Source organism: Lycorma delicatula, chromosome 6, assembly GCF_047948215.1.
Source record: "Lycorma delicatula isolate Av1 chromosome 6, ASM4794821v1, whole genome shotgun sequence".
Classification (NCBI taxonomy): Eukaryota; Metazoa; Arthropoda; class Insecta; order Hemiptera; family Fulgoridae; genus Lycorma; species Lycorma delicatula.
The window spans coordinates 103,382,880-103,405,106 of NC_134460.1; the positions used below are offsets into that span (position 1 = coordinate 103,382,880).

General features: G+C 26.6%; 1 protein-coding gene across 17 annotated transcripts in view; it reads left to right on the forward strand.

The window, feature by feature from the left end:
- Dscam1 (Down syndrome cell adhesion molecule 1) overlaps positions 1-22,227 on the forward strand; it is a 607,521-nt gene that overhangs the window by 409,319 nt on the left and 175,975 nt on the right. For all 17 annotated transcript variants that reach the window (XR_012756684.1, XM_075368244.1, XM_075368245.1 and 14 more), the window contains one exon: positions 22,026-22,207. Coding sequence is in view for 16 of the 17 variants with exons in the window: in XM_075368244.1 (XP_075224359.1) it covers positions 22,026-22,207 (182 nt within the window). In the remaining variant the exon portion in view is untranslated. The remainder of the gene's footprint in view (positions 1-22,025; positions 22,208-22,227) is intronic.

Genomic DNA, 22,227 nt, shown 5'->3' on the forward strand with positions numbered 1-22,227 from the left:
CATTTTTAAAAGTACATAAAATTTTATTTCACTAATAATTTCTGTTTTTTTTTCATATTTAAAAAAAAAATTATTATTTATTGAAAAACTTTTTTACAATCGCGGGTTAATAATTATTAAATTAATATATTTAAATTAAAAAAAAGAGTTAAAAAAATAAATGAAAAAAAGTTTAAAAAAAAAAAAGGAAATGAAATCTGATTCTAACCAATTACTTTCTTCGTAAGTTCCAAATATTTCATTAATTAAAATTTTGTTCGACTGTAGCTCTGGAACCAATGAAAAGAAGTACCACTTATGATATATTGTTAAAAAGCTCCCAATGAGGTTTTAATAACTGCAGTTAAGATAAAGTTCAAAATCCAATTTTTTGGGATTTTGGGCTTTTTCTGGACACTTGGTTCAGTCAATTGCAATCAAAACGGGAGGTGCACAACTAGATGTTACAGCTGTCCTAAAACCAAAATTTCAACATCCTATGACTAATCGTTTTTGAGTTTTGCAACATACGTATGTGTAGACATCATGCCAAAACTAGTCAAAATGGATTCAGGGGTGGTCAAAATGAATATTTCCATTGAAATCTGAAAACCAAAATTTTTTGCAATCACAATATTTCCTTTACTTCGTACAAGGAAGCATAAATGCAAATACAGTTACATAAATCAAGATAAACATGCATAAATTAAATCGGTCAATTTGTAACCAAAGCATACAAGCACAAAAAAGACAGAAATGCCCATTCAGTTGAATGATATACAGTTAGCACCAGTTTTTCTTTTGTTTTTTTTTTTTTAATCATTATATTACTTTGTGGTCATGGAAAAATATTCAGGACATTCTAATTAGAGGAAGAGTCATATAACAACATTACAGAAAAATTGTAGGCTGTAAACTTTGCAGACTTCTCTCATTTCAATAATTAATGTATGAATTGATCACAAAAATTTAAGAGCTACAAAAATGCTGCAGTATATTTTATATTGTAGTTATTTATTTATTGCTTTTAAAATTATTTTTGTAGAGAATTTCATTGCCTTTTTTTAAGATTTTTGTTTTTGCATTAAAATGTGTTAATAATTCCTATTTTTAATGAATTGTTTGTGTCTTAAAATCAACTAATGCCCACTAATAAACCTTATCGTCTTTGATGAATTTCTAATTTAAAAATTTGTTATTGACGTGAAGAAGACTTTTAAAATTAATAGTTTTTCTTATCTTAGATAAAAAATTTTAACCCTAGTTATATTTTAACCCTAATGATTCTTCAATTCTCTGACCCAAGTTACATCCAGTATTCACTTTTCACTGCGCTTCTTACTGCAGTAAAGACAGGCAAAAAAAACTGTTGTGGTTTTGTAAGTAGTGTGGGTTTTGGAAGAAGACCAAGACTCTTGTATATAAATAGTAAAGATAAATATTACAAATGCATTGATTACTACTACTATTAAATTTTATAGATTATATTTTTAGTTCTTATCATCTCTGATCACTGTTCAAGAGGAATTCTTTAGTCTGTTTTATCTTATTGTAGCAAGCAGTGATTGGCTTTCCAATTATTCAGTACAATTCATGTTTCTATAATTACAAATGAAATTTATGCAGAGTAATAATACAAAATATAAAATCAATTAAATATTTCAATAATTTAAATTTAATCTTGTCTACAGTTACTATCTAATAACAGAGACCACTGTTAATAATTTTTTTGTTAATTCCTGTAATTTCTAAACTGTTTAAAACTGTTGGATTGCTCAAAATACCTTAAAAATGTTTAATTTTTATCTAAAAAGAAGATAAGTCTGTTTTAAATTTTGATTGATATATTAAAACCCATTTTAAAAGAGTATAAAATTTATAAATTTAAAAAATACAGAAAAAGTTTTTTAATAAAAATATAAGAATATTTTAACAAAATTACAAAGTTTTCTTAATTATTAAATTTTTAATTTGTTGTTTTTGTTTCGTTGAGATACCTTTGATCCCACTTTTAGTGTTGTCTCTTTTTTGCTTTTATATGTATACTTGGAAAATTGTTTATGCAATTTTATTGTTAATTCTTGTTTGATTTTCTCGCCGAATTAATCATTTGCTTTACTTAATCTGTACTGCAGCATTATTTATTCTAGTGCGGAGGTGATAACCTTTTTGGTTGTTTTCCCAATTAGACAAATATTAATTAATTAAAGGAGGTGCAGTTTTATTTGTCACGTTATTTTATCTTGGAGATTTCATATTTTTATCTGTTTTCAGAACCTCAAACTAGTATGTCTCCTCGTTTGAAAGAAATGAATATTGGTGTTAAAAAGGAAAGTTCAGGATCAGATCTCTCTTTACTTTGTTTGGCTCAGGCATTCCCAAGCCCATTTTTCAGGTATATTAAGAGATTATTAAATAATAAATTGGATGTCTAGTGTGAAGTAGTCTTTGTGAGCATTTTCAATGAAACTTTTTTCTATTAATATTCTATACATTTTTAAAGTACATTTAACATGTATTTTTTTAAATGTATCATCAATTTAAATATTTCATTAAATATAGTGGATTTAAAATGAACTTCTTTTGTCAAGTTTAAAAGGCATGGTAATAAATGCTAAAAGAGTAGGAGAGTGCACCCTTTATTATTTAAGTTTGTTGATTTATGGGAATTGGTTTATTAAGTTCACCTTGACTGTAAAAATTTGATGAATATATTTTGATCTAACAATTATTTTCTGTAAGCAGCTTATCAGATGAATATGTTTTTAAATTCTTTTACCTAGTTATGTTCTTATGTAACTCAAATATACGTCAAACCACTGTACTTATAAAGACTACATTATTACCTTTTTTTGTAATTTCAAAATTTACTTTCCCATCCTGTACTATTTATGTTGGAAAGTTAGCATAGTGAGGCGCAGGAACTTTGTGCTTCCGGAAGTTGGTAGAGTAGTGTAGAGTAGTGGGCTACGTGGTAATGCTAATAGGTGTCCGATGACTTTGGAAAAGCTAAGACAGGGCGGAATTTACTGATGAAAATGCCTTCCAAGGCATTCGCACCAGTGGCATCTCACCGAGGCTGGTTGATGACTGTGGAATATGATCAGTTCGAAGGCTAGATGTCCTCCGATGAAGCCAATAATGGCTAGGAACAGAGGAGGTGGTGTGGCAACCAGACATGTCACAAGGTGGGTGTTCTTCTCCCTCGTGCGGGGGAGGAATTGAGTTATTAATACAAGTAGGCATCTGTACTGCATAACCATTTTGAATCTGGTTGGTTATTGAAGTAATAATGCCATACTTATTTTTGAATGAAGAATATACCAATATGGCATGTGTGAAGGCAGTGCTATGGCCTCTATTGAAGAATATCAACAACGTTATCCTAATCGCATAATTGCTAATGGATTCCAAATCCAAGAACTGTTAGTGTGGCATATTTTATGTTATGGGAAACAGGATCTCTTCTTAGCAGTAAATGTATCTCTATGACTGTTCCCTCTACATGATGTTAATGTCGATGAAAGCATTATTTTTGCTGTTCAGTGTAGTGCCATTGTCAGTACTATCTTTCTAATCAGTTGAGTTTCATAAACTAAATTATGGAGGACATGAAAGAACAACAACCTTTAACCATATCATAAACAAAAACATCTACAAATCTAACATCTACATACAGAAGACCCTGCCCTTCGCTTGACATTCCATAACTGGTTAAATACTCATTGACAACTCTTCAAGTACATTTTATTTACTGATGAGTCACAGTTCACTTGTGATAACGTAAACAACATGAGACACCAACACTCTTGAACAGAAGTGAACCCTCATGCAACAGTGGAATGTAACTTTCAGCAGTAATTTGCCATTAATGTATGGTGTGGAATTATTCATAATCAGTTGATCGGACTGTTTATTTTCCAAGGGTGCTTCACAGGTGAGGCATACTAATAGTTTCGTCAAGAACAATTACAGCCATTACTTGAAGACGTTCATCTTGCAACATGACGGCGTGACTCCACATTTCTCTTGTACTGTTTCTGCCAACTTGAATCGGCAATTTCCAGATAAATGGAATGGTCAAGGCAGTTCATAATTCTGGTCACCCAGATCTTACACCGATGGATTTTCGTTATAGGGTTGGATGAAGTGTAATGTTTATAAGTTGAAAGTAAATACCCAAGAGCAGTTACTTGCCTGTATTACTGATGTTTTTGAGCTGTTCTACAAATGTACAGCAAGTGCATTGAAGTAAATGGAAACATTTTCAAAAATTTATTGTAAATTTTATTAATTTTTTACATTAAAAATCATTTTACAGTTAAATTTAGCTTTGTATTGTTTTAAATAAAAATTCATTTTATTTAACTGTTATTCACTTTCTGTTTGCTTTATTTATACTATATTGTTTGAATTAGATTTTATTAAAGAATTTTATACGTTTATTGGCTATTTAACAAAGATATTAAACTAAAACGTAAAAAGTGCATTTTTCGACTCCCATTTTTTCCGGTTTTCTAAAAAACTACAGAAGTTATAGTTCTTGGACTCATTTTTTCAATTTGTCAGATTGAATTTCATATTGAAATAATCACATTAGTTTTCCCAAGAATTTCTGTATGGCTTCATTTTTTTTTTCTCCAGCGGTAACTCGTTAACAAAGTGTTTCCTGTATTTATATTATATACCTATATTTATATGCACTTTTTTCTTTATTTGTACATGTGGAATGAGCTGTCAAAGTATCTGCATAACGTGGTAAATCACCTGTATACTGGTAGATATTCATTATAATGAAAGAAAATATCCAACAGCAAGGGACAAAAGTCCAGGGTACAGTGTGGAGACATAATAAATTTTTCAACACTTTATTGTTAGGTTAGGAAAAGTATTAATTAATGGTAAAAGTAGTGAAAGTCACTGAAAATAAATATTGTTATCATGAATAGTTAATTAGTTGTGTGTAGGATGGTTCAGTGAATGAAATATGAAAAAATACTTAGTTGGGACTTAGGCAGAGCATAAGGGAATGAAAGTACAAATAGCATTTGAATGGAAATATTTTTTTGAGGGAGCATTTAGATTCCCTAGGAATATTTGATGAAGCAATAGAAGAAGGAAGCGGTGATAGATTATAAAGAAGGGGTAGAAGTGGAGGGGGGGAAATAATGGGAACTCAGGAGACTATTGTGAAACATGATAGAAAAAGAGATGATGAATTATTTGTTTAATTTTATGTAACCTGTTTACATCATTGACTGATTGATAATATTCAGTAAATGTTTCAGGGGTATTAATTTTGTTATATAAATCTTGTCTAGACAATATAATATCAGTCATTGTCATTCTTTTTCTTACTGAAAAGGAATCAACCACTGTGTTCCATATATCTTGACCTAGTGCATCTTATCAGTGTTTCATAGGCTTTTTGAAAATGTAGGTAGTAGCATTATTGAAGATCTAACTAATCTTCTGAAATTATATTTATATATATGTACACAACATACTATTTCCTTGTGTGAAAAAATTATCTACTTTATTTCTTATAAGAAAAACATGATAAATAGTTATTTTGTTGAAAAAGATTATCACAATTCGGAGTTATTTTTTCAGTTTCAAAATTTTTGGCTAGTATTTTTGAATTCTGTTAATTTGATTTTTAGATTAGCTTTCTTTCATTTTTATTAATTTTAAAATGATATCCATCTTTGTCTCTTAAGTGCTGTAATTGAATTGGTTATTTGAACTCAAAAAGAAACACATGTTATCTTAGAATGAAATAGATATAAGATAATTATTACATGGAATAACAATTTCATCCTTATTAGGTTTTGTAGTATTGAATCAGTTACTTCATTTCCTTCCTGATCTGAATATGCTGTTTGACATCGAAGACAAAGTGTACTAAAATGTTAACAGTTCTATAAGTTATATCTCATCTTTATTTACCATAAATATTGCCGTGTGGTGACTCATTGCTCTTTAAGAAAACAACCTTGCATGTTGTCTCTTTTCCCTGGTGTAAAATAATAGATTAATCTAATTAATAAATTAAACTATATTATTTAATAAATTAAATATATTATTTATTAAATATTTAATATTATTATTTATTAATAATTTATTAAATTATATAAGTTATTATTGTATCCCCGTAAAAAATAAATTTGTTAAAACAAAAAATCATATTCTCTTAAAGACTCCTCCACTTACATTATAATCTGTATGGTTATTATTATTTTCTGAAAAGGTGAAAAGGACAGTTTTTGATATCAGGCTTAGTTTTTAATTTTAAGATCCATCTTTGTAGATATCTCATTACACTTCTCATTCTTCAGTTTCTAAATTATTTCTCATGAACATTTTTTAAGACATTTATTTCTATATAATTAAACTTTGGACACATATGTTGTTTAATATCAAGAATTTTGATTGCTTTTTAATTTTTATTAGAATTATCATTGTAAATATTTTTACATTACTGAAAATATTTGATGATATTTTACATGTTAGTAGAAGATTAGTTGTAGTTTTTCACTGACCCTTGATGCACATTATTTTCTGTGGTATTAACCATTTTTGTATTAAAGACTTGTCAATAAAAATAAAATAAATCATGCTGTTACAAGAACTTTGTGAAAATTTCTTATTTTTTAAAGTTTTTATTTATTACCTTAAAACTAATTTATTCATCAACTTGTATTGTTTGGACCCATTATTAGCCTATTTTGTGTTGATGGTATTTCTCGCACCTTAATTATAAATAAAAAACTAAAGTTTGTAATTAATTGACTTTTCATTCATTTTGGATATTATAAATTAGACTGACAGCCTTGATAACATTTCTGAATTATCTTTCTGGATTTCTTATATTGAACTGTTGTATATGCTCATTTATAATCCATATTTGAAAGTATTGTGTGCTACTTTGTGACCACATCATAAGTCGAAAAATAATTAAATAAAAATTTATTGAAAGTTTTAAAATAAAATAATTGTCCTTTACAGATATGATTTTAATATGCAATTTTATTTTTGTATAGTACTTTTTAAAGTTACACATTCAGGTTTCAAACTTATAACAACTTGAAATTTATTATAAAAAAGGTATAAAATTTCTCTTATAAAATTTCAGAACCAACCAGTAATATAGCTCCAACAAAACTTGATGAGAAGTATGAAGGAGGAAAAATATTTGAAGGCAAAATTCTTTCTACTGTTTATTTATTGTGTAAAGTGTCAGGTTATCCTGTTCCTTTTTATCGGTGAGATTTTATTCAAAACTAATTGTTGTGAAAGTATGTTAATATTCCGTAATTAAGATATAAATTACTAAACTGAAAGGAGTTTTTAGAAGTGAGGAATTTATATTTAGAATTTTAAACTTTCTAACTGTATTAATTAAATACAAAGTTTTAAAAACTTATTTAATATCACTTTCAGTTTCTCAGTGAGCATCTTCAGTAATTGAAAGTATTATATTGAGTTTTAAAAATAATTTATTTAATAAATTTGGTTTGTCTTGTCATTTAAGAAGTTTATATTTTTCAAGTAATTTTCACTTTCTACCATCATGAATATTATTGTAGCAGAATAATATTTGAAAAACCATTTTGTGGAAACTTTTACAGCATTTTAGTGTTTCATGGATTTTATTTCTCATAAATGTAATTTTTAATTTTATTATGAGGACTGGCAGTGAAATAACTGTAAGGGCTTTTTTTATCATCTAAAAATATTATTATATTTACTTCTTTAAAAACAAAAAAGTGTATTTTGTTATGAGTGATTATTAAATTGGCAGCAGGTTTGCCTTCCAACATTATTTGAACTGTAAGTATATATATCTTTTACTTGTTTTTTTGGTATGTTGATGTATATGTATATAGAACCAACAAACAATATACCACCTAAATTCGCTGGAATGAAGATAACTGGAAGTATTCTGCATGAGACACGGGAAAATCAATCAGTATTAATACCTTGTGATGTTAGTGGTTTCCCTGTTCCAATATTCAGGTATTAGATAATATAGTTTTATTAATTTCTGGATTAATGGAGGAGAAATATGAACTATACTTACACCAATTATGCTCAGTTGGAACTTCTTAATTTACTTTTATGCTGCTCACAACTTTTGTGACCTTTTAAGAACTGTCTTCTAAGGACACTCGATCACAAAGTTGTAGCTCTGGTAACTGTGTGTATTGTGATTTCTATCACTATCATAATCACTGTAAAGTTACAAGTTATCCATTTATATTTCCAGGATTTCTGTGTTATTAAGTGATATTAAGCTTATAGTGATGATTTACGTTGACATCAGAATTTTTCAAAATTTTAATATTTCTACTCTGTTTGTAGCTTCTTTAATGGAGACTTTTAAACTTTTAACATAAATTAATACAAAGCAAGAATTTATTCTTTTAATTTAGCTTACACTAACTGTTTTGTTCATCTGCTTCTATCTTTCTTCACCTACTGTGTTTGCCCTCTACTCTTCTTTTTCTTGCATTATCAAATTAACTAACCGTGAATGTTGTAATATTTGCCTTGTCTATCTAGTTATTCTTCTCTTCGTAGTTTTTATTTTTTATTTTTATAAATTAAATTTTGGTAGTTGATCTTATCCATTTTCAGGCAGATTTTTCCTGAAACTGTGCAGTTAATTAAACGCCAAACTATACCATAATGAGAAGGGTTCAAATCCTGTTACAAATAACTATCATTAAATTTGCCAAAAATGTTTTCTTTTTTTTGTAGTATCTTAAAACTTAATCAAATGCTATATATACTGCATACTGTCTTTTCTGTTGTCCACTTTTCAGTGACATGAAATAGGATGTTCCTCAATTTTAGATAACAAAATTTTCCAAACTGTTATTTGATTTTGGTTATAATCTAAACATTTTAAAATAAAAAAGTATACTTCATAACTAGTCAATATTCCAGGATGGTAGTAATTTTGTCATTTTCTGGATTTTTTTAATACATAGGAATTCTTCATTTTTAATCTGAGGTATACATTTTTACTTGTACAAGATTACTTACACTTCTGCTTCCGGATGAATTTGATCTTGATCATTAGTATATTGTTTAAAATCATTAGCTCTGTTTCAACTTCTCAACATTACCTCTTGCCATATAACATCCTTATTAAAAAATTTTTTTGTGATTAAAATTAGATTAAACAATTTTATGTTTATCAAAGTGGACTGATTATTATGGTGTAAATGATAAAAACTGATTGAAAATGCCTATTAACCTTACTGAAAAATTATTTTTGTTTTAAAAAATAATATATAATATATATAATAGATATTTTATAATTTTTTTATCTTTAAAAATCCATTTTTTCCTTTTTATTGTCATGTTTTGATAAATAAATATGATTAGTTATAAATTTTTATGATTTGTATTTCTCGTCTGTTGAAAACAGTAATAAGGTATACTAAATATTTGTAGTTGTAAGGTTAAACTGTACATTGCAGAGCCTAAAGGAAGATTGATACCAAGGGTATCAAAAGAGCGATTTGAAGGTAATAGTATTGAGGCTGGTAAGCCAGCTGTTCTTCTTTGTCCTGGACAAGGTTATCCTGCTCCTTTGTTCAGGTAATACATTTTTTCTTTATTAATTACTTTACAAAAGAATTTTTATTTCTCTCGAGGTAAGTTTTTTTATTTATTTTTTGAATGTATATGTAATGAATTTATATTTTTTCATGAAAAAGTATTGTATTAACTTTAATGAGGCAGTTTCCTATGTTGTCTCTGACAATCCAAAATTTATTGTCTTTTTATTGAATATTATTAGTTCAATAAAACTACTTTTGAAATGCGTTAAATACTTAATTGACTTGCTCAGATAGATTTTTGTACTCCCCAGCTTTAAGTTTTAGAAAGCATTCATATAAAAAAAAGAAGTTATTTCTGAGTTACATTATAAACATTATAATGTTATAAGGTTTAAATGTAAATTTTTCTTTGTATGTAATTTCTGTTATTGAACATTCACAATCACCTGCGTAATAATAATTTATCTGCAGCTGACTGGAATAATGAATTGAATGACCTGGAAAATCACTTAGGAAAATTATTCAACTATGAAACTACCCATCAACTTGGATCACAGTTTCCTACGAATTTCACTTGAAAAATGAGATGTGGAACTCAACACCTCTCTGTATGTCTCATTACTTGTGCAAACTAACTCCAGCTTTCTCCTCATTACCATCATAATTACTCCTGTGCCAGTCTCCAGTCTTTTGAATATTTGTGTGTGTGTGTGTGTGTTCTAAAATGTGTATATGTATATGTATTTACCAAGTTATTTATTTTTTTTTATAATTATCAATTACCATTGTTTTTTCTAATCGCTTTTCTTCACATCAAGAAAAAACAAGAATTCTATATCCTATGCATAAATGGAAATGTGAATTATGAGCTATTAAATGGACAAGTAAATCTTTAAATTTATCTTCCTTCTTGTGCTTTATGTTTAGTCATATCTCCTGAAATAATGAAGGGTTATTATGTATAATATATATTTTTTATTTGTTCAATCCTTTTTTGTACTTGTGAACTGTTTCTATATAGAGTTTACTCCATTATTACGTAATTTTTTTTTTATGAATTATCTTATGTTTTTACAAATTTACATACGTAGTCAGGAACAATAAACTTAATATTATGTATACTCTTTTTTCTTAATCAACTTATTAAAAAAGATTTATTTTCTTGAGTTGCCACAAATCATAATTGACAGTAACATTATAATTTAAAGTTAATAATTGCTTGATTTATTTTTGTATAAGATTATTAAAATAGGTTTCATGATTTAATAATATTTATTTAAAATTAAAGAAAAGAATAATTGAATTTTGTTTCAACACTTCAAGGTAAGATATATTTTACATTTTTAAGACAAGATTATATTAAAAAGTTAATAATTGTGATCGTAAACGTGTGAATTTTTTTCATCATCTGTAAACTGTATCTGAATTTTATTTTTATGGGTTCTAAAGTAGAATGGCAATGGGTGAATAATTTTGGTAACATCTTACCATTGCTAAATTGCTTTATTTATTTGAAAAATAAAGTCTGTCTCCTACATTTCTAAAGTTTTTGCATTTTTAAGTTTTTGTTTTATTTGTTTAGTGTAAATTTCTAAGGAACATTTGAATCCAACTACCTTCTTAGAACTTGTGTGTACTATAGATTTTGTTAAATTTTTTGATGATGTAGATTGTTTTTTGAGAAGTGAACGCCATTATTGTACTTCACATAAAATTTGTTTATATATCTTCATAGATAGAATATCCAGTTCAGTATAACCCTGTTATTCATATTCTTTGTATATATAATTACTGATAGTTGATTATCACAAGTTTTCATTTACGACTTCACTTGTAAAACATTCTGATGCATGCGACTTGAATGTTGTGAAATTAAATAAATTAAGCGGTCAGGGAATGGCTCAAGGGTTAGAAGGCATATTATGTAAATAACTTTATTTTTACATTACAACCTCATAATGCACTTCTAGTATCATTCTGATCCTCTGTATCATACCATTTAGAGAATAACTTAGTGGTAATTCTTACTTTTAATTATTCACTTTATTGAAATTTTTTTACTTGTTTTAGATGGTAGAGATTATCATTATTATTATTATTTTAAAGTACCTTAGGTTGTGATAATTGTTAAAAATGACTTTAAATCAGTAAATTATACTACAGATTTTTTTTAGTTATGATATTCTGCTGTTATGATTTTAATGAATTCGTTTTGTTGTGCTTGTTAATGTACATATTTATAAGCATATCCTGGCAAAATGTAAAAAAAAAAAAAATAAAAAGTTGGGGTTATTTCAGAACTTCTCTGAACATTTAGGCTTCTTCATTGAGTTTCATGTACTACAAAATATCTTAATTTCTATTTTAATATGTAAATTAATAGAACCGACTAGCAGTGTGGCTCCAAAATTATCTGATGATCGTTTAAATGAAAGGCGTTTTACTAGTGGTTCACAAGGGAGTTTATTATGTCTTTGTCAGGGTTATCCTGTACCAAGTTTCAGGCAAGTTGTTTCATTTTATGAACATTTTCAAATACTGAGAATTTTATTTTTGTAAATAAATTTTATTAATTATTTTATTAGCTGAATATTTTAGAAAATCATATCAATATTCTTTTAGTATTTAAATGATTTGAGTAAATCAATGAATTTAATAAGTCAATATGATTTAAATTAAATAAAAGTGTAAATGGTTTGTTACTTATTATGATTTTTTAATTCATGTAATTATCTACATACCAATTACTTGATCAGATCTTCTTGATCAAATGAATTTCATCAGTGACATTTAGGAATTAATAATTAAAGTGTTATAATATAAGTGTGAATTTAAAATGTAATATATATATATATATTTATATACATTTATATGTATATATATATATATATATATATATATACACACACACACATAATAACTGAGGTAAATATTGAGTTCAGTGGCTTAGGCAAAAATGTTTTAAAATATTATAAATGAAAATATAGGATTATTCAGAGGAAATAAAAACTTTTTTTATATTGAAATGCTTATACATATAAAGGAGTCAGTTGTAGATAGAATGTGATCTACAGAATGTGAATTCTGTGATCCACAGAAATCTGTTTTATAGACATGGCATTGGCTTTTTACTCAAACTTTGCTTCTCTATACTACTCTTTAAAATGTTAAATGTACTTTAGTTACCATCAGGTTTTAACAAATGTAATTTTTTCTTTCCCAGAACACAGTAAAAAGTTGTTCATTTTTATTTTCTGTAAATGGCTTTTTAATCTTTTAAATTTAGTATTTGGTTGTGTTTCCATCCCACTTGGAAAGATCACTGTTTTTCAGTTCATCTTATCTAACTTTTATTGGATGTGAATAGAAACTGGTCACATCACACAAAACCATTTGTATTTTTTTTATTTAATGCATTATGTCTGTTTTAAATAACTTTCAACAACTGTCAATCTCAATGGCAGAGTGGTATCATCTTGGCCTTGTATCTGAGGTCCCAAGTTTAAATCCGATCAGGTATGGCATTTTTTGTACGCTACAAAATTTCTATTTGCATGTTTCCATATACAAGCTTTGCAAGTTTATGAAGTGAAATAATTCTTCAGGTAAAAAAAGAAAATTCTAATAAAAAAAACTTGCCTGATATTTTTCAATGCTTTAGCATTTTAAGAAATATTTCCCTTTGTGGTTTTTTCTATTGTAATGGAAGGAAAGATTAAATGAAATAAAACTATTTATCTGTACTAGGTTTTCACTTATACAATCAAATATAAATGATAGCAGTTTATTAGAATCATCAGAAATTGTAATCATCCAAATCACTGCCCACAATCATTTATATATTGTTCAGGGTTATATCACATCTTATTATATTTTATATACAGTATTTACATTGGAAAGGCACTTAAAGAATGATTTTGAGACTGTTAACCATATTTTTGCTATTGAAAAAGTATATTCCAAGGTAAATGTTGATTTTCAAGTATTGATTATGGAATCAAAATTATTATAAACAATGACATACAAATCAAATTTTATTATCCCGACTACTGGGACATATTCATAGTATCAGAAACTCTAATAAAAAATGTTTTATTTCATAAAGTGTTTTTGTGCAGCATTTTTATCAAGAAGTTTGTTAGAACTTCGCCAGTAAGAGTCAGTAGAACTGAACGGCGTAACGAAGTCAACGAACTATGTTTACAGTTCTAAACATGACCTAACATAACCTAAAAGTTTAATGAAAATGGGGGAAAAAAAATAAGCATTAAAACATTATATTTCAGTTCAATTAGATTTGTAATAAATAATATTTTTAAAAAAAACCTTGAATTTTGTGAAACAACATTTCTTTCTTACGTTTGATGAACTGTGGGACTCAAATATGTCACTTTTTCCTTAATAAGGTAGGTTTATGAATTGTGCTGCTAGATAGCAGTACTTATTCCTCAAAAAGGTGGGTTTATGAATCACATTGCTAGGTAGCAGTACTTAACGATGCCTTTGAATTTACGAATGATCTCGTACAAAAACGTGATACTATACTTGAAATAATAAAATTTAAAAGAAAATATACTACAGCTTATTTTAATTAATAGTAAGTGCTCTTATGTAAATGAAAGTACTGAAGATGAAACAGTTTTTAAATTCCCATCACTTCATTAAAAAAAAATTAAGTATTACTTTACAAGAGATTATAGCTGCTAATGAACCAGAAAACACAAATAGTAGGAAAGCGTTACAAATGTAGCAACAAAGATTTGTTACATAAAACAGAAATAAATTTTATTGGTAAAATTTTTATTCTACAATTAGAACTATTTGAACTAATTGATGGAGAAATAAAAAAAAGTTCATTTAATTATAATAATAATATAAAAAGTATGTCCACGGATACGATAAAAATCGAGGGTTGCACACAAAGTAATAAGTGCAATCAAATATTACATCATGTATCTTTGATTTTTGAAGATTATTATACTAGTTTTATTAAAAAAGGAAAAATATGGTATGAAGTGAATGATATGACTATCAACAAAAAATTGGCCGAGAAATTAAAAAAATGTATATTTGCTTGTTCTAGAAAGGCAATAAATTTTAATAATAAATCCGTAAGATAACAATCAGTAATTCATAAAAAAAATAAAAGAATAATCTAACAAAATACAAGGATATCCAAAAAAATTACAATGAAATTGTAAACTGTAGGGTAAGAGTCTCGCAGATACAATGAAATATAATTACAATGAAATTATAAACTGTATGATAAGAGTCCAGCAGATATCATTTCTTCCACTCAAAAAACAAAAATTTCTGTAATATAAATAAAATTGTTTTTAACAAAATGATACTGACATCAAAAAAGGTAAGACATTACATTTATATTATCAAAATCTATTATTTATTAAGAACTTTATATAAAAAAAACATATGTTAAATAAATGTAATATACAACAATAGATAATAAAGAATGTTTAAGCATTCCATATAACAAGTAAAAAATAAAAAAAATTGTTACAAAACTCTTACTGGCCTGATTTCATTTGTATGTAATACATATCACATTTGCAGAAATAATATAATTCTTATGATTATTCATTGTTTAATAAATGAATTGTTTTGAAACAAATTTTTCTATTTTTTTCATATTATACAGAACACTTAAACATTGTGTATTATCTATTATTGTATATCTGTATGTCTATTACATATATTTAACATGTATTTTTTTAAAACAAAATTCTATATTAATAACAAATGTTGATAATAGAAGTGTAGTGTCTTATCTTTTTTGATATCAGTATCATTTTGTTGAAAACAGTTTTATTTATGTATCAGAAATTTTTGTTTTTAGAGCAGAAGAATTTTCGGATCGGTAATTACATTTTTAATTTAACCGCATACAGTCCATTGTAATAATTTTTATTCATACATTCAGGCTTTTTATTTAATTTGTAGAAAATATTATTTTAGTGAATAATTTATTTTTTCCTACACTTGTGCACATAGAGCCTACTAGTAGCACAGCTCCTAAAGTTACTTTTGGCAGACTTCATGAAAAATCTTTACAGGAGAATGTTAGTGGAGCATTATTGTGTTTAACACAAGGATTTCCTGTTCCCAGTTTCAGGCAAGTTCTTTTTTTATCATAAATTGTTTTATGGGAATTCTGTTAGATGTACATCATCCAGTCTTTATGTTATTCTCTGACTAGTTGCAGATCAGTAGTCAACACTAGATGAAAATTAATAGGTGATATTCTTAAATGAAAGGAATGATAATGTTATTTGAATCTGCTATAGGTAACATAAATAGTTTAAATTACAGGCTTACTTTTTAAATTGTGTTATTTCACATGAAATACCCCCCTTCAGCAATTATTTTTTTATTAGATGATGTATTCAGTGCATGAGTTTTCATGTATTTTTGTGTGGAGGGATATGATATGTAACATTTGAATTTGAAAAATGCCAAACCTCATTATTTGAACCCAAAATTTCCTAGATGAATGTAAAATACATTCTGCCACTGAGGTCAACACTTTTAAATAAATAAAGCTCTTCCAAATCTATAATTATTACTATAAAAAATTTAAATTGATAATATTCATTATGAAAAAATAGGTAACATAATATCAAAATATTCTAAACTGATTGAATTTCTCAATTTTATTTAAAATTACTAATTTTTTTGTTCAGTTTTTAAAATAGTTTTCACTTTATTCCTTTCAGAACTGTTACTTTATTTTGCACAAATGTTATTTATTTGCTATCTTCTTATAATCATTACCATTGTTTCATATAACTTTTAAACTCATTTTTTTATTCTATCAAAGTTGTATAATTAAAATTTTTACATTTTTATGATATACATGACATCATTTTTGGATTTTTATACTCAACATATTTCAGAGCTTATGCCCCATTGTCATTTCATTTATTTTAGATTATTGAATATTAAAATTAAGTTAGCAAAAATATTCCACAAAAAATAAATAAATAAGCATATCACATTTTACAACAGTAATCAACAAGTTAGATATGCATCTTAAGTTCAATTAAATAACTATTGTAGATTTAATTTTCTATTGTTAACATTTTGATAATAAGATTCTTATTGTGAAAGAGTATCTAGCGTAGCTATTGTGTATTCAGTGTAGGGAGAGTCAGAAATATAGCTTCCTATTTCATCGCATCATGTGATGACAGTATTGTTGCTATAGAAGTGACAAAGTGCCATACCACTGGAAAATAAATTCTTCCATTCAAAGAGTAATACACAACTGTTCCAACCATATTCTTTTTTTTATTTCCCCAATCTTACCATTTACATCCAAATATAATTAGTAACACTTTGAAACTTATTGCTTTACGATACATGGCTACTGGAATAATGTAAATTCATTTTTTCCTCAATTATTTTTCTCAGCATGGCAATGATCATGGTTTCTGGGTCTAAACTCAGAAACCCTTCAAATAACCTCACAGTAAATAGTCACTGGCTCTGTGATCAGGGGAGCTAGCTGACCATTCTGATTGGTCTTTCCTTCCCTGCCATTTGTATGCAATTCGCAATCCAAAATTTCCCTCGCTTCAGTAAAATAGTGTGAGGAACGCATAATATAAGCAATGTTCATGTTCTTCGGTTTGCATCATGGCAGTACAAGTTCTTGCAGGATTTTATAATACCATTAGCATTTTGCTATACCATTTAGCATTTATAATACCAATTAGCATTATTAAATCTTTCAAGATTTGCTTATTCTTATCAGTTCTTCCAATCCAATCATTGCTGAAATTGTGACCAATCTGCATTTTGAATGTGTGAATTCAGTAAGTTGAAGTTTCTTGGCCTTAATGTTTCATTGAAAATCACATCTTGCCAGTCTTATTACTTCACAATCATTCCTTTATGCAATCACCTATGCTGCAGCTGCAATTTAATGCTGCATGCTCAGCACTATGCTATATGCTAGTGACAGAAGCTCAGGCAACTGACTTATCTGAGATTATAAAATAAATCTTCAAGTTTAGTATACCACTTACCATTTTTCTCTACAACATACAGCAATACACATTTATTTATTCCACTCGTGTAGCCATATTTCTGTGTCATTCTCTAAAACACATTGAGGAAAAAGTGAAACTGGTTTTATAGCATTTGATTCTCATTATTTTTGTTTTTAAAAGAATGAGTTTTTAATTCTTCTTGTACACTCATATATCTCTCTTATATAATACGTATATGTTTAAAATTTGTAGGTAAATTAGTGTAATTCTGTAGCAGAACTTTTCACCAATTTGAAAATGTATGGAACTACATGAATATACAATTTACCATGGGAAACAAAAGAAATAAATCCAATTTTCTTGTCAATAATTCAATAACTATCAAATGCAGAATTTTTAAAAAGCCAACTTTACAGATCTACAAATGGAGAATTAACCAGTCCATACCACAAAAACAGTAGCAGCATTCAATAGCATTATCTACAGATTTAATTTCTATTTCTCTTGAAACAAAAAATTTTCAAGAAGAATTGTCTGCCTTTATTACTTATTTATTGATAATTATGTATTGATAAAATACTAAATAACTACTAACTGATATTAATTATTAAATTAAGAATATTAATTAAACTGAAATACTCAGGATTGGATCACTAAACTTGTGAGATCCTTCATTGCTCAAATTAAAATAAATTCCTGAAAATAAAAATAAACTAAGTTGAATCTTCTAAAAATGTATTTCATTTTCACTAAATTTTTTATTAAAAATTCACATTTAATGCAGTTGTAAAGAAATATCACTGATATCAGGTATTATTCTACATTGCACTGGTGCCATCTTTGATATTTCTGTATGACCTAAAATAATTCCTTAAATGTAAAAGTTAATAAAATTTCTTTTGAATTTATAATTTAGCGTTTTATATTAAAATTGGTAAATTAATGAAGCAGCTCAAAAAATCTGAATAAACAGGTTTGTATTAAATTTATAATAAAAAGTGTACTAATAACAATTCATAAATAATTTTCTGTTAGCAGTACTGTTCTAAAGATGTTAGCCTGAGATTGGTCAAAACCAAGTGGTGAACTATGATTGAGGTTACAGCCTCATATAAGACAGTAAATATTAATTTTCTGATTAGAAACATTGGTTTTGGATTGTTTTAAAGTTATGTTTATAGAAATGTTTTTTTTTATAAAGAAGGGCTAGGAGTTCAATCGGCCACCTTGTGAATGTTATCAATAATTTATAACTGGGAAAAATTTAGGAGGTCATTAAGGGAGAGGGATACCATTTAACAGTTTTTCCTTTCTTTCTTTTATTTATATTACAAAATTCAACATTTTGTAATATTACATGATCATTACTTACATTACATTTGTAACTCCTCGAATATTATTTGGTACCAAATAATCATTTTAAATAGTTTGAATATTAATCTTAGAAGATTTAAATAAATAAAAAAACAGTTCTAAGTGCTTAATAGCTATTGAAAGAGTACTTTAAGAATGGTTGTTTTATATATATATATTTAATATATAAGTTGAAATCAAGAAATCTCCAAAATCAGTAGTTATTTTTAATTCAGTTTTGGTGGTTGGGTATTATAGAATTTTTTAATCTATTTTCAGTTTTTGTTTGGTAAAATGTTTACAATTAGTATAGTATTTTTATTGTTCTCTGTTTGTTATAAACTTATCCGCTGCATTTTTCATAAGATGAACATACATATACTTTACAAGACACATTCACACATACATATACATATTCCACTTTTCTTTTATTTCTTGCCTCCCATTGTATATTTCTGATGTACTTATACGTCATGTACTTTGTATTGAGTACATGTGTGTAGTTAATTTTTTTTACATAATCCAATAGTTTCATTATTAATTTTTCTAGAGTTCTTTGTTTCCTAATTGACTTTAATATGTCATCTACCTCAAATAATTAGATTTCTGGAAATTGTATACTGAAATTTTTAAATTCACAATTAATTATTGACATTTATTTTTGCTCATTGTTTATGGTCTATTTGTCTGAGCTAATTATTAATTAATAATTATCTTATTAATTTATAATTAATAATTATATTCTAATTATTAATTGTCTGAGCTATAATTTTCACCGTAGCTTATAAATTATTAAATAGTATAAAAAAATGTATATCATTAACTTTTTTGTAGTTATTTTTGTGTGTGTATTATTTATCTGAAGCTGTACTGACATGAATATTCAATTAATTAAATCTTAAAGTTTTTATAATTGTTGTTTATTTGTTATATTGTCTTGATACAGTAGGATTTTTTTTAAATTAATTTTTTGTTTTGTCTCAATCAAAATGAAATTTTGTTTTGTGAAAATAAAAAAAGAAACAAATGATGCATATTTAAATCCCAAAAATGCTTTATATTTATTTGTTAAATGGATTTCCTGTTTTCACTTAATGGAGTTGTTTTAAATGGAAGAATCTACGTTTTTAATAATTATTACTATATTTAGGTCATGAGTTTAATTTCTGATAAGAGTCTGGATTTTCATACTGAGATAAAATGATCTTGTTTGGTCTCGTTATTAGTAAAATTTATGTACTTAAAAAAAATCGATCTATTTATGAATATTGGGGTGTCAGTGGATTAATGTTAGCTTTTTTACATGTCAGTGCAGTAATCAATTTTAACACAGTTAACCTTTTAACACAATTGCACATTGATATTATTCCCCTGATACAATCCTGTGGTTAGGTTCTGATAACAATACATCCTAAAAAGCTATAGGTATATTCTTTGCACAGTCAAAGTATTCATCAGGTTTTTAGATTTTAACATAATTGCACAAGATATACAAAGACTTGTGGAAAATCATAATCAATTGAATCATTCAATCAGTTCTGTTCCACTTACCAGATTTCAAACTAGTTTTGTTTATATTATTTGTTGTCTGTTGTTAAATTATCATGCTGTATGAATCCATCAGCACCTAATTGAATTTTTAATGTAATTTTTATTTCAGTAAGTAACTACTTGATATTTAAACAACAAACCAGGTAAAATTTATTACCTAGTTACTTTTAACTGTATTTGAATGAAAATGTCACTGGTTTCAATGTTGAACCTAATTAATGATATTGTGTCAGAAGTGATTTACCTGAGACTAGGTACTGAATTCTGCTGTACAGCCTGTTGTGAGACAGTAAACCAAATTGTTAGAGTTATTTCCTGATTTAAATCATGTGCTGCAATGAATAATTGTTGTATTAGAGAGATGTCAGAGCTTTTTTTTTAATAACAATGATTCTCAGGCTATGATGTGATCATTTTTAATGTCCCCAAAAAGGAATGCATAGTTACAGTTCTAAGTATTCTTGCTTTCATGCAATAGGTTAAAAAATGAAGTGTTAAATGTTTCAATAAAAGTTATGAGATTCATAATGAATTTAATGGTTTAACAAATCAAAGGTAAAATATTTTTTGTCTTGTGTTTTTTTGTACTTATGTTAAGCATCAGGCAGTAGTTGTTTTAGTTTCAGAACTTCTTAAATTTATTTTTCTTTGCAAAAAAGTTATTTCTTTTTATAGAAGTTTTATATAATCAAAATTCTAAAAACTTCTATTGCATTCTTAAAATATGGAGTACATGTGTTGTGTTTATTTTTTACACTTTTTATTATCAATAAGCGTATTAATAAGTGTATTATTAATACATTTAGTATTTAGGAAGTACTTATTGAATGTTCCATGTGTGCTTAGGTAACAAATTTTTATTGTTATAGTAAAGTAAAGTAATTTATGGGTAATTTTTAACATCTTGCAACATTTTTAACCACTTGTTTTGAATCTGTTTTTTATAATATTAATGAACTCATTTTATATTAGTTAATATTATATTTAAATTCTATTAAATAAACCACCTAGTACAGAATATTGATATAAGACATATCTTATCTTAATTTTTCATGAAAGTACTTTTTGCAGGATCCTGCATCCTCAAGTCAAATGAAAATAATTCCAATATTGCATAATAAAAATTTAATTTAATTTCAATTTTTTTATTTAAAAATTTTTATTATTAAATAACAGAATTATTTTGATCATGACTGAGGATGCAGGATTCTGCAAACGTATACTCATGAAAAATTAAAGCAAGATATCCCTTATCTCAATATTCTGTACTAAGTGGTTTTTTTAATAGAATTTAAAAATAATTTAACAGTACAAAGGAATAGTATGAATCTTAAAAAGATTAATTTCTTTAAAATAGTTAATATATGTATGTTAGGAGTGAGAATATGTTTATTGTAATATTAAATGAATTGGTTATAAATGTTTATAAAATAGTTTAAAACAGAACCCATATGAATTCATTTTTTAAATATTTTTGACAAAATCACTGCCAGATGTTTTTAAATAATTGTACTATTTTTTATATTATGTTATTATAAATTATTTCTTTTTGTTTCAGATGGTTTAAATTTATTGATGGCACAACTAGAAAACAAGCTGTACAAATGGATGATAGAGTTAAACAGGTATCTGGTACTTTAATCATTCGTGAGGCTAAAGTAGAAGATTCTGGAAAGTATCTTTGTGTTGTTAATAATTCAGTAGGAGGAGAGAGTGTAGAGACTGTACTTACGGTGACTGGTAAGTTGAACATGTAAATT